The sequence below is a fragment of the Corapipo altera genome, unplaced genomic scaffold (assembly GCF_003945725.1).
Source record: "Corapipo altera isolate COAL_440 unplaced genomic scaffold, ASM394572v1 175, whole genome shotgun sequence".
In the NCBI taxonomy this organism is placed as follows: domain Eukaryota; kingdom Metazoa; phylum Chordata; class Aves; order Passeriformes; family Pipridae; genus Corapipo; species Corapipo altera.
Genome location: NW_020884942.1, coordinates 2,341,800 through 2,368,527, shown reverse-complemented (window position 1 = coordinate 2,368,527; position 26,728 = coordinate 2,341,800). Strand labels below are relative to the sequence as shown.

Here is a 26,728-nt window from a genome sequence, read left to right as displayed (position 1 = left end):
GTAGTGATGTCTCTGAACTGGCTGTCTATTCCCATCCTGTGCTTTCCTGTTTCAACAAAAACTTAAACCCTGGCTGTTAAGCTTGATGCCTCTTGAGTGCACAGCAATAGGAGCACAGACGTGACTTCTATGTGCATTTGTTCAAGCACAGTTTGTGTGCTGCCAAATTAGAGAGATTCCTAAAAGGCCCATCAGGGGGCTATACCCAGAGGGGGAATTGTGCAGAAAAAGCTCTCTTTTATTTTGAAAGAGAAATGAGAAGCAGTGAAAAGCAGATCTTTAGCTTATTGCCCTGAATATGACTTCTGGAAATCTGATTTTACCATATCCAAAATAAGAGAAAATGAAGTTTTGCTGGGTGCTACCACAGTTATGAGCACTGTGGGCACCTCAGACACACTTCAAGAGGGTAATGAACATGCTTTGGAGAGGAGATTTAATGAGAAAAGTCTCTCTCTCTTGTGCATCTGACAAAACACAGACATACAATGGTAAATGCCTCTGCCAGGGACTGAACTGCTGTGTGTAAGAGCATAGAAATAATCCCCTGGAACCTCTGGCATAAAATGTAAAAAAAGGGATCTGTACTATATTCTGGTCCCTCATTTCCCCTCCCCTCCCTTGTAGGTTGTGGAAAACACTGCCCACATATTACTAGTGCCCCTGAAAATGCTTCTTCTCCCAACTTTGTGTTGCACAGGCCTGTCTGCCCCGCTGTAGGAATCAAATAATGCATGTACCTGAAGTTTGCTCTGATGTCCCAGGGATTAATAAGAAGCCTGCAATTTTTATTGTAACAGCCCTAGGACAGGATTCTGCTTTCTAGTCTTACACAGAACAATAATGCTTTCTATCACCTTTCATGTAAATAACCTCGACTTTACCCTTGACATTTTCAGAGCTGTGGCCCAGTAAGTTGTCTCGCTTGATTTCATTGTCACTGGAAGAGCACGTGCTCCCACTGGGGCTTTGCTGTGACTTTTCTAGAAAAACAGGCACTGCTCAGGTTAATTTGAACAGGGTTCATGTTATCCCTCAGGAGACGGTGATTTGAGCCAAAGTATCGACTGTGTTCTTTGTTTTAGGAAATGGCCCTGTTCTCTTTGTTTTAGGAAAGTAAGTCCAGGGAAGAAAAGCAAACCAGGTACAGAGCAGCAGCACTCTCAGCTGCTTGGGCACTGTGTTCTGCTTAGTTTTGGAAGGAGGTTTTGACCAATGACCATCTTCTAAAGAGGAGGCTTCAGCATCAAGGCTAGTCAGCAGACTTTATGCTGATGGGGCCTCGTGTGGGCTGGTAGGGAGAAGGAAAGATCCTAGATAAACTACTGGACCTCAGTAAACCAGTATACCAAATTTTTGTCTCCAGTGAAGGATGGATATGTGGTAACTTAATGTCACAGCAGCAAAAGGAAGGGGTGTAGGCAATAGAGATGAAAACTGGCTATGCCTGTGGAACCAGTGCTAACTGACCAGCTGATCTCCCAGTCACCTGCAGTCACTGGTGTTTTCTCTGTGTGCCAGCCACAGGAGGTATGGGGGAGAAGAGAGAGAAGGAAAAAGGGATAAAAGTGTCCCTGCATTATGCATTAATTGCTACATTCTGTATCAGAGGTCATGAGCTATATATATGTATCTATACATTTTCCCCTTTAAACCAGCTAAAGCTCATTCAGATCTGGCAATGTTTTCAAAAGAGTTTTCAAAGTTTTATAAAGTTCTGTAAGTTTTGTAAAATGAATCAGCCAGGTAGAGGAGAAAGCAAGAGTTCTTATTTGTACCTTTAACTGAAGAGAAGAATGTTGTTATCCACATTCTGTATGGCTGAGGATTGGTACCAATAAATCTCTGAGGGAAAATCTTTATTTGCATGTTAAAATACCAGAACAGGAACTATTTGTTATAAAGCTGTAGGAACAGTTCTGTAGCTGAGGAGATGACTTGGATTGATGTGCTTTTCCCTCCCACTAGAAACACTTAGGAAGGAGCAAAACATTCTGTGAATGTAGGTGTGTGTGGTTGTATGTGAAGTATGAATCCAGTATCTGATTATCCACTTCTCCTGTTCTTATTACTTGCAATTTTCCTGCCTTCTCACTGTTTTTTAACCTCTCTAGCTGTAATTATCCACATGCGTCTACTAACGTTCTGCTTACTTACATGAGCAGGTACCAGAGGTGGAAAGAGGTGCTATATTTTGTCCTACAGGACTAGTTTAATGTTTGTTGCCTTTGTTTTTCCTCTCCTATTGCAGGCTGGAATAAGTCCATCCATCACATCTCCTGTTGCCTTTGACATCCTGCCACTGAAACTGCACCCGTTTTCCCAGAGCACTCCGACAGGCTTGGACTGCGTGGGCTGGAAACGGCGCATCTCTGCTCCTGGTGTGTACACCAGCCTTAGCTGGGCATGAGTTATGAGAGCATTAAGCTTTGGTTTATTGAGTATGGAAGCTTTGTGTGCAGTCTAACCTATTTATGATGTCTGGGCAGAAACCTGCTTTAGAGTCGAACCTTTCATGTGCTTTTCGTACTCTGGATTGTTTTCTCCCTGAGTGAATAACCAGGGTGGTGTTTAAAGGCAGTGGTCAGCTTTTGAGTGAAGAAGAGATCTCTCATGGCAGTGCTGGTGTGCTTGATGTAGCAGCACTGTGTTGTGTGAGGAGAACTCAGTCTCACCTGGGATGATGCCATGAATTAGGTTTCTGCAGATGAAACAGCCTCTCTGCCTTTGCTGGAGAGCACTGCGGTGGGTATGGTGAGGCTCCTCTCAAGTTGCTAATTAGGCACCAAAGCAACTAAATGAGCCTCTAGAGATACAAGTTTCCTGTACTTTAAATCCCCTTAAAGAACAAGTATGCCATATTTTCATGAAGTTTCGTGTCTGCTTCATTTCCAATGACTGACGCTTTTTCAGAATTAAAATGTAAATTGCATGGATTATTAAACAGGGAGATGTATCCTTGCCAGGTTTTTAAATTCTCCATCTGACAGTGCCTGCCCAAACGCTGCAGATATCTCTATCACAGCACTTTGGGGTAGAATAAGAAAAACAGAATGCAGAGGAGTTGTTTGGCGGTTCATAATCTAGCCAGGGAAAGCCAGCCATGGTTGGGTGCCAAGCTGCCATTTCTGCCTCAGAAGGTCCCTGTGCCATTGATTAAACACTGCTGGAGTTACCTAATCAAGGGACAATAACATTGAGTTGAATGGTCATAATATTCTGTCAAGCAAAACTGGTTTGCTTTCTGACACTGTGTACAACTCTTGCACAGAGTCATGAGGCTTCATCTGGAAATAGGAAAACAAACTACTTATTATCATAGTGTCAAGAGCCCTGCCTCTGCTCTCTCTGTACTGAGGGCTTTGATCACTTGCTGTCACAAGCATCTGGTGTTGCCCCAATGCTTATGACCAGCTCCCTGGCTGAATTAAAAAAGCTGCAGCTTTACTTCTTGGAAATCCCAGATGGAAACCCATCATTGTCAAGTTGTCGGTGCATCTCTGACATCAGCTGAAATCCCTGAGCACTGCTGTCATAGAAGTAAATTCAGAGTCACAGCTGAGACAAATTTCATGGTAGTTCCCAACTGGGACCTGAGGGAGTTAAAAAATATGTATGAATTTCTAAAGGTGAATAGGGGGTGTAAATGTATGTAGACTGACCAGCTGGCAGTGCTGTAGGTGTTTATATGCTGTCTAGAAATGGGGCATGCAACTGAATCATCTATGATTCACACAATATTCCTGAGCTAGGTACAAGTGAACTTCATACCATGGCCTAAGCCTGGACTTCAAGAATTTCTGAGTAAATGTAGCAAAACAAATGAAATGGAGCAGAATCCTTTTTTCAACACCAAAACCATGTTCATGTGGGAGTAAAACAGTGGAGAGAGGAAGCAGAGATTCCTCTGCCACAGCCATTTCTTTTAGCTGCTGCTTGTGGACTTCCTTTGAAGCATTTTGGGTGTGATGAATGTGTGCACCTGTCCTTCCTGTGGTAGGATGTGGCTGAGAAGGAAACTGCAAATTACTGAAGTAATACTCTGAAGTTGATGGATCAGTTTTAGGATTGGGTATATCCCTGAAGCAGCAGTAGTGCAGCAGAATGCAGAATCTTTGATTCTTACGCAGATTTGTTGTGATACCTGTTGCTTTTGTACAGAGCTGTAGATCATGTAAAACAAATATAAAATTAAATGATGACTTAATTTAATCTAATTTTAAGATTTTTAACTGCAAGGCTGCAACGGCTTATATTAATGATCCCAGTTTATACTTTAGTCATAAAAGACACTGGATATGAAAGTGCTGTGCAATATGTAGTGGTACTATATACTTCCTGGTTGAAAATATGGATAAATTTCTCACTGTCAAAGTCTACACCTGGTCACCTCATGCAGGGACTGCTGCAGAGACTGTGGGGAATGGAGTATTTTGTAAGCCTCTCTAGTTCTTCAGATATGTGATAACTGTCAGGACCCCAGCCCAAAAGGTGCCATGCACAGCTGGGAGACTTCTGTCATGCACCTGCCCAGTACCTGGGGACAAGAGCTTAGCTGGGCACAGACTTACTGCCTTAGATGAGGCTGCAGCTAGACCATACCAGGAGTGCTGGGAGAAGAGTTTAATTTTAATGCTGAGTCTGCTGTGCTCGTTACCTTCTGCTCACCAGCTGCTGCCACCAGAGCACGGAGACATCGCTCTCTCTGCCTTTATGCCATGCTGGAAGAAAAGAGGCCGGCTCAGGGCTGTCACCTGGCCGTCCCAGCAGTGGGGAGCAGTCACTGAGCATTTCTCTCGCTGTCCCCTGCGGGGCCCGGGCCTGACAAACCGTGTGGCACCAGCAGGTGGCTCTGGCCCCTGTGAAATGCGGGGCCGTGCCACGGCCGGGTGCGCCGGGATGGGCTGAGCCTGGAGCCTCCGCCGGGAGGGATGGAGCCTGGACACCCCCCGTGCACACACGTACACCCCAGAGTTCGCAAAGTTTACTGTCCTGTTCAAACATCGGGAACGTTTAAATACTTTGAAGGGCTTCCCTGACTGCTACACACTTCAGTAGGTAGTGTTGATGAATGTAAAGTACCTTTCCCCTTTAATTCAGAGAATCACAGAATATTCTGTGTTGGAAGGGACCCACAAGGATTATTGAGTCTAACTTTTGGCCCTGCACAGGACACCCCAAGAGTCACACCATGTGCTTGAGAGTATTGTCCAAAAGCTCCTTGAGCTCTGGCAGCCTTGGTGCTGTGCCCACTGCCCTGGGGAGCCTGGTCAGTGCCCAACCACCCTCTGGGGGAAGAACCTTTTCCTGAGATCCAACCTAAAACTCCCCTGACACAACTTCAGAACATTCCCTTGGGTGCTGTCCCTGGTCCCCATGGAGAAGAGCTCAGTGCCTGCCCCTCCTCTTCCCCTCATGTTGAAGTTGTAGACAGTGATGAGGTCTCCCTTCAGTTCTCTTCTTCTAGTTGTCAGGTTATTCCCATGTCTTCATTTGTACCTTGCAGCATGTTCCTCACTGCCTGTGTAGGAAACAAGCTACTTCCTAATGTAGATATGGGAATGCTTTTCTGCTTTTTGGCAGCTTCTAAAGATCTTTAGAAACCTTTGACATAGGAATTGCACCAGAAAAGGTGTGAGAGGGAAGGCCCTAAAATGTACTGGAGTGAGCAGTAGAAGGATAATAAGGCTTTGGGTTAAAGCAGTGGACCAGCATGTTTGTCTTTTAGGCTATCATACTTATCCTCTTCTTCCCCCTCTCTCTCCTGAGACAGATATTTGTTTATTCATAACCTGCAGACTTTACCTAAAATTGTGGATGTTCCTGCTCTTGCTGCTACCTCAGCCAGAGACTTTACTATTCTCGTGCCAGCTTGTTACATTTTCTCAAATGTTTTCCCAATGCTGCCTCTCAGAGAATCTGTGAAACTTTTGTTTTGTTTTTTTTTGTGGATAGGGACACACATAGGACCGTAAACCTTCAGGGTTTGTCATACCCTCATAGAGGGAGAAACTTGTAACTGGTGTATTATAAGATCAGGTTGGTAGCTGTGCTAGAACAGATCTTAAACCTGTATTATTTAAAATCATTATTTAAATACAGACCAGATCTTTTTGGCAACTTTCCATGAATCTTGTCAGACTTAAACAGCCTGAGATCTTTCGGTTTCCTGCTATCAGATGTCTACAAGAGATGCCCTGGAATTACACCACAGTGCTGGTGTTGGTTGTGCCAACCAAAGAGGAATGAACTCATCGTGACTGATGTGCACTGATGAACATACTGGTGGCCTTGGAAATCTTGCAACAAGAATAGGCCAGCCAAGTTCTCAAAGGCTGAATCTTTTGTGGATAGTCTGGAAAACAGTGACCATTTAGTGATACTGAGTTATCCTCTGGCCTCCCTGGTGTAGCGGAAAGTATTTCTCAGAGGCAAAAGGGACTGTTTGTTTACTCAACATCATGTGGCCAACTTTCATCTTCTTTTCCCAGCTATAGATGGGCTGTTAAACTCACATTTGGCAACAGCTAATGTGAAGATGTTTGACAGCCACTGGAGAAATCTGTTCTAGAGGGAAAATATTAGCTCAAAACCAGGACTTCATTATGTCTTATAAATATTTAGCAGTCCTGTAGTTCAGCAAAATAACAAGCTGAGCTATTTATTCCGGTTTTGTCATTTTAATTCTTGAAGGGACACAGAAGAAAGTGGTATGCAAGTTCCCAGATGTGTATCATTGTAGCTGTAGCATGGAATGTCCGTTCCATCCTCATACAAGTGTAATTGAGTTGAAGTGGCTAAAAAATAATCATGTTGCCTACTGCATGTTTTTCACTTCATGTCTTAATCACAGAAAGATTAGACCCACTGTGTCAATCTTGATTCTGTTTAAGCACAGCCACAAACATTTGCACTCTGAGAGGCCACTGGTAATATGTCCTCACTCAAAGGTTTTATCCAGCTTGAGAAGCTGGGCCCAGTGGTGGCTGAGTTCCTGAAAATTTGCCCGAGCAGGTTGAGTGGGATTGGTTGTATTAGTTACTGAGGTGAAAGATTTAGCACACCAATAAAAACTTTTCATGGGGCAAAGAGGGGAGAAGATACTAGCAAATCCTAAATGATTCTGACAATCACCATTCAAAGCTATGAGACTACAGAGTACCCAACAGAGGCTAAAAAATCCAACAGATATTTAGAATCAGGCTGTCCAAAGCTCAGTCTAGCTTGACTCCCTTGACCAGGCTGTGCAATGAGATCCTTAATCTGTAGTTTGAATCAGCTGCTGCTACATCAACTTTAGACTTCTCTCTCTAGTGTCACAGAAGAAAATCTCTGTAGATTTAACGAGAAAATATAAAAACCTATAGTCAGGTGGAACCCTTCTGCGATGAGTTGCAGGCTTAAACTCTGATATAATATTTGCTTTCCACAACTTCACTTTGTAGTATTTTTCCTCTTTCCATTCTATTAAAAAATATGCCTCTCCAGTACATAAATGCACTATACATACCCCTGCAGCATCTTCAGCACTGCAGTCTCTGGCATTTTCAGGGAGCATCCAGAGCAGGGAGTGGGAGAGTTAGCAGAGAACGGATCGAGTGGTGTAAGCAGGTCCAGGGCAGAGATCTGCCAGGCAAGAGCAGTGGCTACAGAGCCCGTGTAAATAATGTCAGGGTCAGTAGTTCAGTCAGCGAGAGAAACAGGTTTGTGGAGTTTCCTCACTTCTCATGCACCAAGCAGGGATTGCAAGGAGTAAGAGATAATCAGGACTGAATTGTGGCCTCTCCTTAGCGCCTTTCACATCTGAAGAGCTGCCCTGTCCCTTCCTCTTCTCAGCACCCTGTGCTGCACATCCACAGAACTGCTGCATTCATCTTTGTGGTCAATGCTTAACTTCCCTCCCGCTCATTATTGTGATCAAGTGTTTCTCTCCAGTTGTACTTCAATGCAGGCAGCTCTAGGAGGCCCTGAAAGAACCAGATCAATGCAGAAGAGTGGTTCTAGTGCAGTCAAATCAAGAACACACTTCTATTTCTGTATTAGGAGGCATTACAGAAGATATTTTGGTCTAAGTAGTTACATTCAGAAGATAATTGAAGGTATTATTTTGTTTCAGGCCACTGTAGAAATGCTGGTTTTGCTGTTGCTGCAGAGACCTTTCTTTTAAAGAATAGCTGAAATATTTAAGGACTCAAAAGTTGGTTCAGCACTGTTGCGTGCTTTGTAATATTCTGCAGTGATGGAGGGTGAAATTTTTTTCTTTTAGGAAATATTCAGTAAAACAGAAGTCTTACTGAAATAAAATAACTCTGATACTGCACAGATAGTGAGGCAAAGTCAAAGAGGTCTCTCTGTCAAAGCAGACTGTGTTGGCCATATTACGTAGCTTTATTTACTTTGGAAAGAATTACCTTATTGAGGAAAAGAAGCATTTTCAGTTCTTGTGTGAAATTAGGCTCCTAGTTTTTGGGTTTGTGTGCCAAACAGAGACATGTTCACTCTGTAAGCAGTAAGAGCAGTTTGGGGTTTCCCCACCTGCTCCTTTGTGGCCCACTGTGGGTGGCTGTCACCCTCCACGCTTCGCTGGCAGAGCCAAGCTCCTCCTTTATTTTGGTCCAACCCCTGAGTCTCACCTGGCAAACTCTCACCCGATCTGGGTAATCTCACGCTGAAGCAATCTAGTTCTGGTCTCACACTGTTTTCTGCTGCACGTGGTACAAACCACATGGCTACTCTTTAATTATTTGATAGTTGGACATACCTACCATTGTAAGGCAGGTGTTTGAGCAGAGTGGTAGCTCAGAAATGTCCTTTATCACAAAACCTCTGTGGCGCCTCAAAGCTGTTGTTAAACTGCACAGGTATTTCTGCATTCTTAGGAAACTAGTATCCTTTTAGAATCCTTCTTACAGGGACACACTGAATCATGCTAGGTAATGAGAATGTAAAACTTTCTAATTAAAATGCAGTTATTGATGGTGTTTCAGTATAGGACTGAGGTCTCTTACAAAGACCACATATGGAAATAGGGATCATCCCAGGTCTACAGTCTGGGAGTGGATGCTAAATGATTTTTCAAAGCTCCCAGCTGCAACCTCCCCAAATCTCAATCTGTGTTTTTCTGGCTTTGATTTCATTTTGAATTCTTTTTTTTTTTGAGGACTTACAAAAATAGTTTTTTAATAGCAGCAGCCACAGCCAGTTCTAAACATGATTAGTTTATATGTTAAGTCCTTTCTGAGTTCTCAGGGGAAGCAGATAACACAAGGTCTCTCTCACTTGGGCATTTTTAAAATGCATGAAATTCTACTACTTCCACTTATTTATTTTTAATCTGACAGTTCTGCTAAATTAGGAGGAGAGATCTCTGTCTCACCCTTGCTTTTTTTTCATGCCTTGAAATCGGCTTTAATAAAAATCAGCTGCTGGAAGCCGCGGTTGAAAGCAGTTGAGCTGCCACAGAGGGAGCCTCCTTAGTGGACCCCTATGATGTCAGGATGCATCGAGGCAAGCGGAGAGGAGGGTAGGAATCCAGCTCAGTGCTCGGGCAGCGCTGCCAGGTACCGCTGCCCTGGGAGCAGCCGCGGAGCTCTGTGCCCCTTTCCTCCCCCGGCAGAGCAGAGCCCCCGGCTCTCCCTCTCACCCGCCTGCATGAGGACCCAGCAGTGCCCCAGTGAGTCCAGCGGGGCACACAGTGCGGAAAACTGCAGCAGCAGTGGAAGCTCCGGGCTCTCCCCGGGTTCGGATTCAGACAGCAGCGGGGTGGTGTGTGGTGGTGGTGGGATGAGAGGCGTCCTGTCCAGGTACTGGAGCTTGGAGAGTCTTCACTCTGCCACAGGTAAGGGGTTATTTTTTTTTTTTTTTTTTTTTTAAAAAAACCTGCTCTGTGATATTGCACTGACCTTGAGAAACCAAACCAAATCCTCTGGAAAAAGTATATAATTTGGAAATGCAGTCTCTTAGTCTTGAGAAATAAGCAAAACATTCAGTGTTTGCTAGTTATACCCCCTGCAGACTTACAGCTAAACCAAAACAACATAGACCCTTAATAGACTTCTTAAGTCAGAAGGGAAGAAATAGGTTCTTAATGGCTTTGGAAACAGTGCTTAGGCTTCTACCTGATTAAAGGTGTCCTTGCCTTTTGGAACAGCATTTCTTATTATTAGAGCCCAGTGTTAGAGTTGACATTTCTCTGTGTGAATTCCAGTATAGAGCATTGCTGCCTTTAGAAAATGTCCAAGCTGTGTGCAGCAGATGAGAGCTAGGTAGGGTTACCCTGCTGTGCACTGAAGGAGGGAAAGGCAGTTCCCTGAGCCAGCTGCTCAAGTTCAGTTTTTGTTTTCCCATCCATTATTTAATGCCTTTCTGAACCAGAGACATTGGAGGCATGTTCATATAACCTGTTTTGACTCAGCCTGGCATTCTGGGTTTTAGTCACTGATGTGCCTATTTAGGGTTTGAATATTTGAACTGCAAGCACGGTAAAGAAGGTTTCTCATTGCCAAGTGACAGTAGCAAAGGAGCCTGGCAGTGATGATAACGGTCAATGATTGCTGAGCTGTTCAGCTGCTGCTGTTCAGAGAGATTTTTGGTAGAGCTGCAGTAAATTAGTTCTTCTATTAGATAAATTCAGACAAGTGCCTTCAAGGCCACCAGTGACTGGCATTTCCTTAGTAAAAGTACTCAGTACTACCAGCTAGAATCAAGGCTTGGGAAGAATTCAGGGTGTAGTTCTGTGTAATCTGCTTTAGTCATGTATACTTTTAATTATTGAAAGGTCTTGTAATTCCATCTGCTACTGTAGATTTCAGACTGTTTAATAAAATCTGCATTGCTGCTCTGGATCCTCTGCTGAAGTGTGAGTAACTGCATGGTCGTGCAGGGAAGGACCACAGCAGGGTGACCAGTCTATCTGACTTTCCAACCCCCACCCAGAGCTTTTGGTGGCCAACACTGAACACCTACAGTATGTCCTGAGAGCCCAGAGGCAGGAAAAAGGCTCAGGGTGAGATCAGACCATTGGTGCTCTGTTTTGGGGAATGATCTGGGCCACAAATACAAGGGGATGCACTTTTGTGTTTTGGTAGCATCTGCTGGCTCATTTTGCCTGTAACTGGGAATGCAAACAATCCCCAGCATAGCTCTGACATTGGCATAAAGTAATGCTGGCACAGGATGTTTTTGCAAATTACTGCTGAGAGTTGCACGTGAGGCTGTGGCAGTAGTTCAGTCCCCTCTGTGTTTGAGGGTTTGCTGTCAGCTGTCCTGGATGCATTCTTGGTCTTAATCAGGTCAGTTGATACAAGTGGTGTACAGTGATATAAAAGAAGTAAGGTTGATAGCAAAATCAGGCTTTGAGACTAAGTCTCTTTTCTAAAGGTACTTTCATTTTTTCCACAATGGTCTTGCTCCAAGGGCTGTGAGGCATGGTGTTATTTTGTGGATGCTGCATGCATTTAGCAGGAAATGCAGAGATGGGAGGAAATGGAATAGAAAATGGTATGGAGACAGACTGAGGACTGACCAAATTAAATTTCATAATTACAGTGTTGATATATCAATACAATAATAAAAGCAGATCACTGCACTTCAGACTCCTTGCTGCCTTGAAATACTACCGTAGGTGTTTTCTCACATGCAAAAGATGTCTGAGTGGTTCACCTCTAACTACTAACAAAATTCAGGTCAGAATTAGGATTAAACCTTGAAAGCAATGCATCTCTCAGAAAAATTTATTTTGTGTTGATTCTTCACTGTGAGAATTCTTCTTTGGATTAAACTGAGGAAGCTGTGGTGGGATTGTTCCTCGTCATTAACATCAATTGGCTGTCCAAGCAGTGAGGTGGGATTTCTTTGAAGCTTGTGCTAAATAACATTTTTGAATGGTAAAGTTTAATATAGTGTTTAAACCAACCAAAAAAAACCAGGAGCAACAGTAGCTGGCAGTGCATGAGAGAAATGGTAACTAGAATGCATGGGAATGTCATCTCCTCAGAGGAGCTGGGAGTCTCCAGCATCTTTGTACGTGATACACCGAGAAGTTGGAGGGGAAAAAAAGAGTATGAACTGTGTGGAAACACTGTGAAGTGCCCAACTGTGCATCCAAAAAGGTCTGGAAGATGAGTGAATATCTTTCTCTGTTTTAAAGGGGTTCTGCATTTCCCGTAGTGGCCTTTAGGCTGGAGAGGTGGACTTAGCAGACAGGGTTTAGCTTTTCTTCTCTCAGTGTGCACATAAGTGTATATAGGGATCTTCATACTGAGTCTGTTGCTGTCTAAGATTTCAGAGAAGAAAGATTAGAAATAAACCAGATTTAAGTGACTGAAAAGTAGAGGTGAAAGGGAGGTGGGAGGTACAATTGGAATGCAGCCATTTGAGTTTCTCTTTTACACAATTCAGATTTCAAGAGAGTGAAAGACAGGTGTGTTTGTGTGTTTACACATGGATATGTTTGACAGTGTGTTGACATTGCCTGTGTAGAAAAATCAGGTAATATTTTCCTGTGTTCATAGGGGCAAAAGCTGTCTTTAGTTAGTAATATTCTTCTGCAGTAATGAAATACAATTCCTTTTGGTTTGGGGTTGACCTTCTTGTAGTATATTGATGAAGAGGGGAAGCTAAATGTGACAGTTGAAAGAGAAAAGACCTGTTGTTACAGCATAAATTTCTGTGCAAATGCCATTTGAAATGCAACTATGCAAAAAAACCATTTTTCAGACTTGTATAGAGTAGCAAATTCTACTGGTTTTTAGTATCAGTGCGTGGCATTTTTGGTCTAAATGTCAATAAACAGTCCCTTACATGAGAAGGCCTCTCTCCCTGAAACTAGATGTAAACATGAAAACAGGGAATGCTTTACAGTTCTACCAGGCTCTTCATTTGAGGATGCCAGGAGACTTCACAAGCATCAATAACCCTCTCAGAGGGTCTGAGAGGTTTTCAAAGTGTGATTTAGGGTAGAAAAAGAGTTTGATGCTTGGATAGAAGCCTTGCTATTTTTAAAGACTTATGAGCAATTTCCAAGCGTTTGTCCTGTGCAATTCTCCAGTGAGAAAATGACTGGGAGCTGGGGTGGCTCAGAAATTCTGGAAATCAGGCCTCAAGTATCTCAGCTGGACAAAAAACCATGAGGCATCCAAATTAAAGGTCAGTTGTGACAGTGCTCCAGCAAGTGATTCAGTGGAACTATGAACACTCTAAGCCTGGTTTCCTAGCAAGACTTTGTATCCCAGGCTCATGCTGCCTGTATCCCATTCATCTCTGTTGTACAACTCCTGAAAAGTTTGTTTCCTTTAGAATGTTTCCAGATTCAAGCCTGTGAGCAGCTCTCTTTGCTTTTCCAGGTCCTTTGTTGCAGGTCCAATCCCGACCTCATTAATACTTCTGTTTACTCTTTTGCTTGTCCAAGTCGGGAAGGACTGGAAGAGCAAAGAAAGGTGGGGACAAAGGGGGAATCACATCCTGGAGGACTAATGGTTGCCATAGTTTCCCTGAGATCCTCTAAGTGTTTGTGCATATGTAGCAATTTAATTGTACAGGCTACACTTGGGTGCGCCTCTGCACAGTTTTGTGGCTCCTAATATTTAGATATGCCCTTGGGAATATGGCCTTTAAACAAACAAGAAAACATGAAACATGGGTGTGGAGGTTTTTTTCTTCATTCAGAGCTTAAAATGAAAACTGTGGTTTTTTAGAAATGTTTTTTTCCAAGTCATTCATTTAATTGTTGTGGCTGAGGAGGGAACCAGTAACAGAGCTGTGGCGAAGGCTTCGAGTCTTTCTTGTTTGGTAAGAGATTTTCTTTTGAGCCTTTTCATTTTCCTTTTTTCTTCCCCCAACCCTGCCTTTTTGGTACTGATGTCTGCAGCTGTGTTCATGGGCTGCAGTGCATAATTCCACCGACCCTCCTTTCTCTAGGGTCGTGCAGTCTGCAGGAGTTAGAGGTCACACAAGGGGAGATTGATTTAAGGTTCAGATTGCTTCAGAACGCAGGGAGGAAAAAGTTAGTGCCTTAAAGCACACACTGCAGCATGTTGATGTTCTGTTTCACCCTTAACTTGGCAAACTGTGAGCTGGGATGTTTCAGCTGGATTCATTGCTTGTACTGTAACATGTGTCCTGTGTGCTCCCTCCCCCCACAAATCCTGTGTCACCTGTGAGAATAACTTCCATTCATCTCCTGAACAATTAATCGATGAATTAAAAAGAAAAAAAGAAACAACAAATTAACTTTGATTTTTCTCTCTCTGTGGATTCATTTGTGATGGTGACCGATGTGGTTACATTAAACCAAAGGGCGATCCTGGGCTTTTGAGGAAGAATTACAACATTAACATCTCTTGGTTGAATTAGTGAGCTGTCCTAAAGCTTAAGTAAATATTCCTTAGGTGGAAAATACATCTTCCAAATAATGTGTTGAGTGTTGCTGAACTGTGACTTGGCATCACACTCAAATAGTGAGGGCATCTACATTAATAAGTGGTTGAGTTCATTTCAGTGAAGGAAATCTCAGTAAGTGCTAAGTGTGTGTAAACTTGACCACCTAACACATTTAACACACTTAAGAAACATTTTTTCAGTGCAAACTATCCTCTAGCATCATGCTTTTCCATAAAAGGGAATAGAGAATAGTGTTAATGTAGGTGTTGGAAAGTCTAATCATGTTCCTGTACCTCTGTTTGCAGCAGAACCAGTTTTTGTAAGTTCAGCTATTTTGGAGTTCTAATTACATTTTAATGCAGGGGGGGGGGGGTGGTAGTTTTAGTTGACTTTCCCTTGAGATTTCTTTATTTTGTTTCAAAAGGAGTAAATGCTTATTCTCATGTCCCTGTGAGGCACAGATCACTGCCTACCAGGGATAAACATTCCCATCTTTGCTGATGCTGTGTTTGCAGGGGGGGAAAGATAAATCTTTGGGAGCACTGCCTGTGGTACTTCCCTGGGTGTCACAGGTACACCAACTTCATCCTTTTCCTTCTCTGCCTTCAAAACAACTCTCATGAAGAACATTTAAATTGTGATCACCATTTCCTTTGCTGAGAAATATGACAACTTCTAAGACTATTTCCTCAAAGATTAAGTTACCTTTAGAGTAGCATTTCAGACCAACACTTCTTTGGGATATATCTATGCTTCAGTTGCTGTTATTTTTATAGATGGAAGTGAAACAGCCTTAAGCCACCTGATTTGGATACTGCCAGCACCACTGCTCTTGCAGCAGGAAATTTTGTGATCCAAGAGAGCAAATGGAAGGGGAAATAAGGTGGTACCAGGAAGCCTATGTGACCCCTCCTTTCTCTACATTTGGGTAGACGTGCAAAGGCTTGGAGTAACTGTGGAATGTGCCTGTTCATTTGGGTTATCTGCATCTAGTTCACGTAGGTAAAAAAACCGGCAAAAATAGGTTATAACATGTGCTGGCAAATAGTGTATATGCCCAGTGGTCACAAAGAATGTGTATAATTGCTGCCTACACATGATGAAGCTTCACTATTGCTGCTTAGCATTTAGTTAAGTTAAACAATGTAGGTAACAATCATGCTTGTCCTTTGCCATTGGGATGTGTCCTTTCACTTACTAAGCTTGTCTGTAACTAAGCTTATTCCCTATTAAGGTCTTGTTCTCCAATTCATCTGAATCACCAGAAGTGTCTTTGAAGGATTAGAGAAATATAGCCCTCTTCTGAGGGTCAGTAATTATCTGTGGAGGCTTCTAATTTAATTAGAGTCCTGCTTCATCTCAATCCTTTTGTAGTCCGAGGTTTGTTAAACTAACCAACTAGTTCAGTAATTTGCTTAAAATACTAGGGCCAAGCTGGGTGTGCTGGACTGCACAGTTATATCGGTCTGAGCAAGCCCGAAGTCTGAAGATGAGCTATCTTCTTGAACACTGAATGCCTTCAGTGGCTGTGCCATTCGAACAAAGCTGCTCTTAAAAGTGGTGTCTGCACATGAAAGCGAGACATTACCTCAGGTGTAAGCTGATAGGACCTCAGTTTGCACCTGGTTAACTGTCTTGGATTACATTGTGTGAACATCCAAGTGTTGGCAGCTCTCATTACAAATATACCTCGGGGTGTGTTTGCCTAAGCAGGTATAGAGAGCTCTGCTGTTGTTATTCTCAGTCCCTTCTAGTCAAGGAGCAAGGGATTCTCTGGACTACGATGTTGGCTCATAAGAGCTCAAGGAACATTTTTTTGCCATGGAGTACAGAACAGAGTAATGACTTTGCTGGAGCAACTGAGCAAGTTGTGCTGGATCCCAAGGAGTGCTTATGGAAGCTCTAATGCATCAGCCACACTTGTAGCTTATTCTTGCATTCTGTGGCCTCCAGCACAATGTAGGCTGGCAAGTGGTAGTGGAATAGGAGGGAATCCAAGTGCCAAAGGCAACTGAGTAAGCAGTTGTATTGAATGTCCTTCTTGTTCTTACTCTGAGTTAAATTCTCTTTTTACCTCATATTTGAGTGTATGTGTGTATATATACAGTCGTTCACTGGTTAAGCCTAGGATATTACATGTGCTAATTATCACGACTTTCAGTGAGGTTTCTTGAAAGCAAGCATTTCTAGGTTTTGGTTCTAAATTTGCTTATCTACTAATGGATAAGGCTTCTTTTTGAACCATTCCTAAAGGATCTAATTAATGACTTAATAATAATTGGAAATCCTTTTCAAATGTACCGTTAAGGTATTTGGTACCATCCTGTTGTATTGGAAGGTAAATTACATGTAAGTATTTATAAAATAACTTGAAAAATAAGTTTTTTTGTTTCAGGAACATCAGGTAAATGCAGAGCTTTGATTTTAATTTTCTTTAAAATAATAAAAAAAACCCCCAACATTTTAACAGCACTGGAATGTTTCATGTTGAGAATAAAGAAAGATAAGATTGGCAATGTTTTCATAACAGCTGGCAAAGATTTATTTCTACGTGGGAGTCAAATAGCAAAAGTTTTCCTTATGGCAAATGGAAATAGTTTCCATGAGATTGTTTTGAATTAGCCTCTTTTTTTATTGAAGTCTGTCTTTTTGTCTAAATTTTTAAAGACGACTTCAATAAAAAAAGAGGCTAATTCAAAACAATGTTCTTGGAGGCCCAACATTAAGGCCAAATGATCTGTTTTTAATGGGTAGGATGAAGCTATCTGTGCTCTCCAGCTGCCAACAAAATCTTTCCACTCTAGGTGTGAAAGCTCCTCAGCTATGCATGAGCCAAGATCACTACCCAAATACACATGCAAAAAGACATTCTTGGCATTTAGAAACTGCAGTTCACAAAGTCTTTTAAGAAGCAAAGGAAGACCACAAACAGGGCTTATGCACTAATTGGCTATGGTTCCCTGTTCTTAGAGCTGTTAATAAGGTTATTATTCCTTGCAGTGATCTTTAGTCAAGGCATATACAAGTTTGGAGCAGGAAAAGCATAATTACTGAATTTAAACAAACCCAACCCAAACTGTTTGGAAACTAAAGGTTCATCTGCAGCAGTAAGGTGCAGCAAGCAGTGAGGATCAGTCTCATCTGCTGAACCCCAAGGGCTCCTGGAGCTGTGTCTCTGGTGTGATTTCCCTCGCTGTCTCTCAGGTCCCTGAGCATGTTTGTTATCCTGTACAGTCTGGGACACAACGTGGCTCTAAGAGAATCACACAAGCCAGCAGCCCTGTGTACTGAAGTGGTCAGCTCAGAGTCCATCCAAAAAACATACACCTGCAGTGCTTGAATCTGACCTCAGCTTCAGTTGTGAAGTACTTGCAGGTGGAAGATGACAGCAGGATGCTGTAGGCAGGTCCAAGAATAAGGAACTCTGAGCTCCTGTTTTGCAGTCCTACAGTAGGCAAACTGCTCAGGTGGCTCTGTTCTATGGCTGTATGCAAAGTGTCTCAGTTCCTGATGATACAGAGTGACCTGGAAAAGAGAATAATAGCCTGAATACTGGAGCTGTTGTGTGGAGCTCTCAGTAGCTTCTCAGTTGGCTCAGCTCCTGCTGACTGGACTGGTGCTCTGGCAGGAGGGCCCTCTCTGTGAGCAGAGCTGCATGTCAGTGTGAGGTCACTGATAGTACATCCTGCTCAGGGCAAAAACCTACTCTGCATGCCTGAAAGAAGCTTTGACAATAAACCTTTTAAGAGAGTTTATTATGAAAACACAGCGTTACTAATACCCTGAAAACAGTGGATTTGGATCAATTTGAAATGTGGCATTCTTATCAGCCTTAAAAGCCTGAATAAATTAAAAAATATGCAGAACCCATCTGTACTGAAACTTGTTGATTGGATCCGTCAGTTCTCTTTAGAGAAAGCGAAATAATTTATTTTGGGCTATTTTGTGTCCCAATTCTGAGCTTCATCACAGCCTCCATACTGCTGTATGGCCTGGCAGTCCTATTTCATGCTGGTTTACCATCGATACTCTGCATAGGCTGAATTCTGGGGGGGTGGTTTTTTCCTATGCATCTCTGGTCACAGTTGGGGGTATAATGCTCACCTGTGTTCACACTGCTGTTTCTGGCTCACGTGAGGGCACACACTGGCCCCCCAGTGCCAGCTGACCATCATCCCTGAGCCACTGGGGTGGTCTCCAAAGTGATTGTATTTAGGCCAGCTTATACATCTTTTAGGCAGCCACTTGTGATTGTCAGATCCAGATAACTCCTCTGATCTGAAGAATTTAGCTTTTGGAAGAAAAAAAAAAGATCATTCCAAGGGTAAGATAAAGAAATGTCACAGCTTTTCCAGCCGGTGACTTGACACTCAAACAAAATTATTTAAAAATATACTGAATTAATAATGGCCAGGTCATTAGTCTTGACTCATCTAAATCATTCTTGATGCCTGAAATCATAAATGTAGAGTGTGAGCACTGCTGGGTCAATTCCTGAAAGGTTGCTTGGCCAAATACGTGGTTATTTTCTTAGTAAAGGTGGGACCTCCAGCCTGGCATTCTGCCTTCCTCTCATATGCTGCCTCTCCTTTTCTCAGTTTTCATTTTTGAGAAAGGCATCTTGATTGAGAAGGTTTTGCCAGTTGCAATAAAAATAAAATATGGGGATGACTTCTGTTTTATATGGGAATAGAGTGCAAATAGAGGGAAGAGGTGGATTGTTCCATCTGCTTTACACTTCTATTAGGGTGTTGGCTGACTTGCAGTGGCATCAGTGCAGCTGTCTGTGACCCAATTCTTTTATCATACCAAGCAAAGAAGGGGCAGTTCAGCAAGTCCTGAGTTCTCAGAGGAAAATGAGCCTTGGCCTGGTGCAAACTGTGTGCAGATTAGAGCAGAAGTAACTTTGCAGTTACTTCCTGGTCCTTCCTTAATGTTTTTAATGGCACCTTAACTTGTGGTTTGCTGTGCTGGCTGGAGTATTGATCCTTTTCCCTTCTCTGCCTCCCCCTGCAACCCTGTGCTTTGCAAGGAAGCTGATTTGTATTGACATTGATTTCCTTTAATCGTGCTCTGGTTTCCAGAGTCCTGGAGAGCTGAAGCATCCTCTGCCATGGGCTGCTCCTAAAAACTTTACCTGCTGTAGGTTTTGCTTCAGGGCTTCTAAAGCAGGTCTTCTTCCTACCCCAAATCTCAATGGTTTAGGCACCTCTGGAGATGGTCTAGTCCCATTCCCCTGCTCTAAACTCCGGGTTTAAACTCGTGGAGTTCATGATCAGCGAAGTTTGAACATCTCCAGGAATGGAGACTCCATAACCTCTCTGGGCAACTTCTTTTAGGCTGTGAACCACCCTTAGTGCAAAAAGTTTTATGTTTGAATAGAATTTACTGTATTTCAGTTTAGACCCATTTCTTCTTTTCCTTTGGCCAACACTGATCAGAGTGTAACTCTATCTTGTGCACCCTCTTCCATCAGGTATGTATACACATCAAGATTCCCCTGAGCCTTCTCTTCTCCAGGCTGAACAATCCCAGCTCTCTCAGCCTCTCTGTGTATATCAGGTGCTTCAATACCTCAACCATGCCTGGCCTTTTGCTGGCCCTGTTCCAGTACATCCATATGTTCCTTGCAGTCTCATTTGCATTGATTGTCACCTGAGTTCTGGTTGAGTAGAACATGCTGGGGTTTTTTGAGTCCTAACCACCTTAATGAACATCTTTCTACCTGTAGGTAGTGGAGTATCTGGTATCACATCCAAAGCTTTATCTGTCAAGTGCTTTCTTTGGCAAAGTAGGTAGGGAGATGAAATTTTCTGAAAACTTTCAAAGCAGAAATGAGTTTTTCCTGCCTTAGTCCTGAGGGCCAGGGTTTGCTGACTGTTGGATCACTGCAGGACTCAGAAGTTGCTTCGTATTGATCAGGTGAGCACACAGCTGGAAAGGAAGCTTTGAGAAGACAAGACAGGTCAGAGTTGCTTAATTGCAGCAGCTTTTGTAGTTGGTGGTTCATTGGTGACATGTGCCTGTACAGGCGGTGTTTGGTGCCTAAACTACTGGAATAGTGTTTGATTCTTCCTGGGTATGAATTACATGTATTTTGTTTGTTTGTGGTGGGTTTTTGTGGCCTCTTGCTGCCTATTCCTGCACTTGCGAAGCTCGCCAGTGGGAAGTGGGGGAGTTATCATCTGGGCAGTGCTGGTTCTGCTTTTCTGAGAGTAATGTCAGGACCACGGCCTCAGGCGTGTGTCAGGCCAGACTTTGGTGTGCCTGTGAAAGGGAGCTGGTTGCACAAATAGTTTATGCAAAGGTGGAGCCTTGTCTGAAGTACCTTTAGAAAGCACTGAGGCTGTGTGCCCTTCGATCAAGCCTTGTATGTGGTTTCTGTACTATACACACTGAGACTCATTCAGCTTCTCTATTTATAGCACTCAATAAGTAACAAGTCATAGCACAGAAGGGACCTGCCATATTGGGCACAACAGCCTACAGTTTCACTGCTGCAGAACTCTAATTATTAATCCCAGAAATCTATGTGAGAGGCCAGTGTGCTTGTTAGAATGAGCCCTTGTGAGTAAATTCCTTGGATAACCCCCATTTAAACAGAACATCCCTTGGCTGTGAATGTCTTTCCTTGTCACTCAGCCCATGGTGCTCAAAGGATGTGGATCCAGCAACTGTTCTTAGACAGTGTAAGACATGGCAGTTAAAACAGGGCTCTCTCCTGTAAACACTGATCCTGACCACTTCTTGACAAAGCACTTGAGGTAGCAAGACTTTGGGAGTTTCTTGGGACAGACTCGGGAAGTAGATAGGAATGCTGGGGAAAAGGGGTTTTGGCAATCACTAGCTCTGTGTTCTCTCTGTGGCAAGCAGGCACATTACCTTCATTCCTGCTCTGTTTTCCTCTCCTATAAAGCCTAGATACAAGGGATAGGCTTGTGTGGGTTGCTAAGTGCTGTCTGTAAGATAATCAAAAAGAAAACAGAGCTGGGCCATAAACCAAGAACATTGCTTCAAGTACTCTGCAAGGGCCATAGAAAGAGCTCAGGCTCTGCTGCAGGTTGGAATTTCCTGGCTCCCTGCATAGCTCCAGTTGAGGATCTCAGAGCCCTGTGACTGGAAGCGTCTTAGTGGATCTTCCCAGAGTAGCAGTAGCTGTGTGTAGCCATTCACTGTTTTAAATGGATTGATGTTAAAAGCCCAAGCAGTTCCCACACTGAGTGCCTCTAGTTGTGCTGGAATGATTGTTGTTGCTCGAGGTCCCGCAGTGCAGCAAGAAGAGCAAGGGGCTCATGTTTTGTCTTATGACATGTAGTGTGTTCAGGCCAGGTTGGGTGGGGTCCTGGGCAACCTGACCTAACAGGCAGCGTCCCTGGCATGGCAGGGGGTTGGAACTAGATGATCTTCCAACCCAAACCATTTTATGATGATTCTATGGTAAGGCAGCAGCTGCAGAAGGGCCTCCAGTCACATTGTGCACTGTAATGGTGTTCCTTCAGTGGGTGATGCTGTTTGCAATGCTCTACAGGAGGCTTGCTGCTGGGTGAACCTCACTTGGCTAGGAGAAGGACTCTGGTGAGTCCTTCAGATGTGACTTAAGGAGTTGTCTGTTCTTTGCAGAGCTGATGAAGTGAAACGAGTGTACGAACCTCAGCTCTTTCAAAATGAGGGTGGGAAATGAAATTTAAATCTTTCTTCATCAGTAGTTAATGCTCAGCTGTTTGGTTCTGTTGGAGAACTTAGGGTGCAGCAGGAGAGAGCATGGGTGGCAGAAGTGTGGTGAGAGAGCACTGGCATCCCAAAGGGCCTCCATTAATTCTGTGAGTGTTTGCCCACAGCCATAAGGAAGGAATTGGGTTTAAATGCAGTGCAGCAGAACACCCTCTAGTCATGTGTCTCTTCCTTCTCTGTTTGTTGAAGTCAAATGTCTATATTTGGCACATCCTAGGCTGTTGTCATGGAAATGGTTGTATTGACACATCCATAGCAGAGCAGCTTTGTTCTGTACAGAAGGATCAGAAGGACGATGGGTGAGAAAGGAAGAGGCCTGTTCTCAGCATTCAGGCATCCATAATATTTGTTCTTCAGCTTCTTGGCTCCAGTTGGAAGACACAGAGCTGTTGAATTAGTTGTTTTGAGCCAGTATTGAAAGAATTATGTAGGACAATACCCAACGTTTGGACAGAGAGCATTACTGAACATCACACAAGATAGGATCCCCAGCTACAATAGCTGCCTCCTACATAGCTGGTGTGCTACTGATTAGCACCATTGCAGAGCAGTGACATCTCTGCTCAGTCCTTTTTACCCTGTATTTCTAGTTCATGTGAGATCTTGCATGTTCCTACTATTCTGAAAATGATGGGAAATAAGACTTATGCATTGGAACATTGTAGCTGGAAACGTCAGGGACTGTAGCCAGATATTTCTTCCCGAACACAGGGAATAGAGTAGTATTTGAAGAGTTAATAAAGGTGAGCTTAGAGAGCAGAAATTAGTAATATTAGCAGATTTCATTCCTAATGTTCTTTCTGCTGCTGCCAGGCCACCCTGCACTTTCCCAAAGACATGCCATCAGCTGTTGGAAGGGGAAGGAATAGAAGAAGGACTATTGAATCTGTTTGCCTCATGTCAGTGTTTTCACAGCCTGTTACTACAGGGAGCTTCTCAGCTTCACGCCAAGAGAAGTCAGAAGATAAGAAACTTCAGAGCAGCGAGGGAAGCTGCATCCTGCATCTCGGAACTGAGCTCTGCAGGGTTCTTTCCTCTAGTGCCTGGATCTGTAGGAGGAGTTCCTCCCCCTTCCTGTGCATCTTGAACGTGGTGGGAGCCTATTTCAGTGCTTTCAATCAGATATTTGGGGTCTCTTTTTCTCTGTTAAATGTGCACTTAGAGGCTGGTACGTGCTTAGGAAAAGCCATGCTGTTTCTAATGCAGTCTTTGTATCCATCATGAACCAAAAACCACCACAGTCAGACTGCAGATAAGGAAGGTCTTTTCTGGTTGCATGACAAAAAACTTCACTTATCCCAATGGCCCCTACAGATGAGACAGAATGCAAGTAAAGGGAGCTCCTGTCCCTGCACCACAAGTGTCCTCTGCCCTCCAGGTAACTAACCCCCATAAGAAGGTAGGGCAAGACTTGCACAGAATCCGTTCCTGCTGTGCTCCCAACCACTTTTAGGTGCTTTGAGGGATTTCCTCATTTCGGATTTCAGGAATGCTTAAGCATTTATCAGCTTTCCAGATATTGTTGTATACGAGCAATCCATATTAGGGTGGTAAAAGGTATTTGTAACTGGTGCTTCCCAAACACCAAGTTCCAAATTTTCCATTGTATATTTGATTTTGGAAAAAGGAGAAATAAGCAAACCAAAAAAGCTCGCCTTTCTTTTTTAAGCTTTTGATGCAATAGTCTGTTTCCTGGTGGTTTTATTTTGGGTATGTATGAAGGGGACTAGATTGGAAGGATTTTCGGTGTGTGTGGAAATTTGCAATATTAAGAACGTCATCTTAATATTTTAGCTGCTTTATAACTGTGCCAGCTGTTCTGCCAGAGGAAGCTGCTGCTTCCTTCAGGGCTCTGTGGCCCTAGACAAACTGGTCACCCTGTAAATATTGACACATTAGAATTACAGAACCCATACTATTGCTGGTGTTCAGAAAAGAGCATCAACAACAGAATCTTACTGTTCGTCTTTGATAAATCCAAATACTGAAAAATATTCTGTAAACTTGGTCTTTAATTGTGATGACAAAGATAGTCAAGATTTTAAATGACATTATCTAATTATTGTTAGATGACCTTATTTATTACTAGATATCATTTATTAAATAAAGTGCATATTAATTTCTCTTTCTTTCTAGGAAGGGAGTTCTCTTGAATAGTGATAGCACATCTCTGTTGCGGCCCTGAGCAAGCCTTGGACGGCTTTTGTCTGCAGGATGTGGTTATGGTTGAATAATGGAGTGAACAAAATATGAGGTATAATTAGAACAAGTTTCCAGGCAGTTTTTCATGTTAGAAATTGGAGAAGACCTTAAAAAGAAATATTTTCCTTCAAGAAGCCACTTTTATATACATTTTTCTTGGGGCAAAGGGATTATTGCAGATATTCCTAACCTGAAGTAATCATTCCAGATCAAGGAACCTCAGCCAGGGAAGAAGGGCTGGTTGCTTTCAGTTCATCTCTCTGGTGAACTTTTCCTTCTTGTATCCCACACTGGCAACATAAAGAAAACAAAAGTGTTCTTTTTGGATCAGGACCACCTCCCAGCAAACGTCAGGCGTCGACTGTACGTGTGCTCACCGGTTTGGTAGCACAGCAGAAAAGGTGAAGAAATCACTGGGAACTCTAATATACGTTCTGTTGAGCTGTGCATTGCCTTTGGTAAAAAACGACGGCAGTTTGCAAACTAACCTTTTTATAAAGACAAGAAAGGTATAGAGCTGCTGTCCTTATCTGGCTTCTTCCAGCGGAAGTTGATAGAAATCTCTCCTGACACCACAGTGGAAAATTTGATGTAGTGCAGAAGCAGAAAATGCCAAATGCAAAAATGTCCTCATCCCTATTGTAGGATGCCAACTTGGCTAATACAGGAAGTCCAACTCTATTATTTAGCAGCATGAGGTATTTGAGACACAAACTGCTTTGCCCAGCCAAAACCTGCTCCGTTACACATTGCAGCTCTCCAGTTCCAACAGTGTGTTCACCTTGTTATCTGGTGGATCCTGTTTGTGTGTGTTTGGTGGCTGCAGGTATGGTAGGCATCTTGAGTGGTTCAGAAACACTTTAATCAGCCAGAGCTTCAGGGTCTGACCTCTTCAAGAGGAGCAGTATAAAGCTTTGTAATCAGATTCACACAGGCAATTAGTTATAGTTAAAACAGGCAAGTGTTTTACTGTCTTGTTTTGGTGTGATCACCCTGTCCCCTGGCTGAGGGGGAGTAATTATTTAATATAATTGAGTAATTAATTGGTGTATTCTCTGGAGCCTGTGACTTGTGACATCAATGAGAAAATGGGACTTGGTGTCTGGTTAGATACTTCTGATTGAGAAGTTAAATGTGCAGATGATGGAGCACATGCTGAATGTATTGTTGTTTTCAGGCAACTGACCTCTTGGCTGTCCTTAGTATTGGAGACTAACACGTCCTGGATCTTTGTCAGGGTCATGTTCTTCCCTTCACTATCCATGGAGTTTATTTCTTCATTTGTGCTCCAATCTTTTCTGCTTACACAGTCACTCTTCAGTCTATCAGTCCACAGTCTATCTCCACTGTGGATTCACCTCCACCACTCTTGGAGGCACCTTAAACTCTGTGTAGGTCATCCTGCAATAAACCTCTGGCTTTGCTGGAGGAGTTTGACTGGGATCATGTTCAACACTCTGCCACTGGCCTGTGCTGCCACAAACAGCACAAGGTTATCCCCTCTGCTGGCACGTGTGTGTAGCTCCTGCAGTTTTAGGTCTAGAAGGCTGTAGAATTGAGGTTTGCTGCATGGAGGGCATCAGACCCCCATTTGTCAGTATAGAGGTGCTGTGTGCTCAGAGTGGATCCAATCCTTGTGTTTTACAGCTTTCAGAGTAACCTATTCCTAGCTGACGTCAATTAGCTTTTACTTTTCCAAGAGGAAACCTTAGAAGCGTGCCTGGAATTAAAATGTAGGCATTTCCAGTGGGTCGTATTCTGTTTGTATTGCCATGAACTAAAATCACCTCCTGCAAGAAAGAATAGTATGCAGGTGCAAAGATGTTATCTGAAGGAAAAGGAAAGTTTCCAAAACAGCTGCATAATATAAAGTGACATGGAAAATTAAAAGCTAATTTGCCTGCAAAGTTAGCTCTGACTCACTAGAACTTGCTCTGATCAACTCTTAAAACTATCTCAAATAGTGAAATTTTCAGATCAGGTGTCTCAGTGGCATTCCAAGATCCTCATGCTCTGGAAAGTGATTCTGTGATTAGCTCTTCTTATGACTGATTAAATCAGTTTTCCTCCTTCCACAGCTGAATACAGTTGTAGATATTTAGAGTTGTGATACATAGGACATAAGCTGGGAGTGTCTCTTTTATCTACACTCACTTTTTTCTCCACGCACGTTTGCTTTGCATAAAACTATTCAAGCTAGTCTTTGATATTCCACTTTGAATCTAATTTTAATGGCTTTGCCTTTATATTGACCTAGAACCACATAAGTAAACCTCATTTAGTTATTTGATGTATGGATCTCCTGTGGATCTCCTGGCTTCCGAGGAAAAGCATTTGAAATTGGTGACTTGTTCTGTGAAGAAGTAATTAGCATGACGAATCAGAGAAGTAAATTGGCTACATTTGAGTGCCCAGA

General features: G+C 43.0%; 1 protein-coding gene across 3 annotated transcripts in view; it reads left to right on the top strand.

The window, feature by feature from the left end:
* Positions 1–26,728, top strand: part of ARHGEF4 (Rho guanine nucleotide exchange factor 4) — a 220,913-nt gene that overhangs the window by 106,070 nt on the left and 88,115 nt on the right. Inside the window, exon 7 of one of the 3 annotated variants that reach the window (XR_003530675.1) lies at positions 2,252–2,366. Coding sequence is in view for 2 of the 3 variants with exons in the window: in XM_027661804.1 (XP_027517605.1) it covers positions 9,652–9,838 (187 nt within the window). In the remaining variant the exon portion in view is untranslated. Of the gene's footprint in view, positions 1–2,251; positions 2,382–9,514; positions 9,839–26,728 lie in introns of those variants that run through there. The other 2 variants (XM_027661803.1, XM_027661804.1) reach the window with 2 other exon arrangements.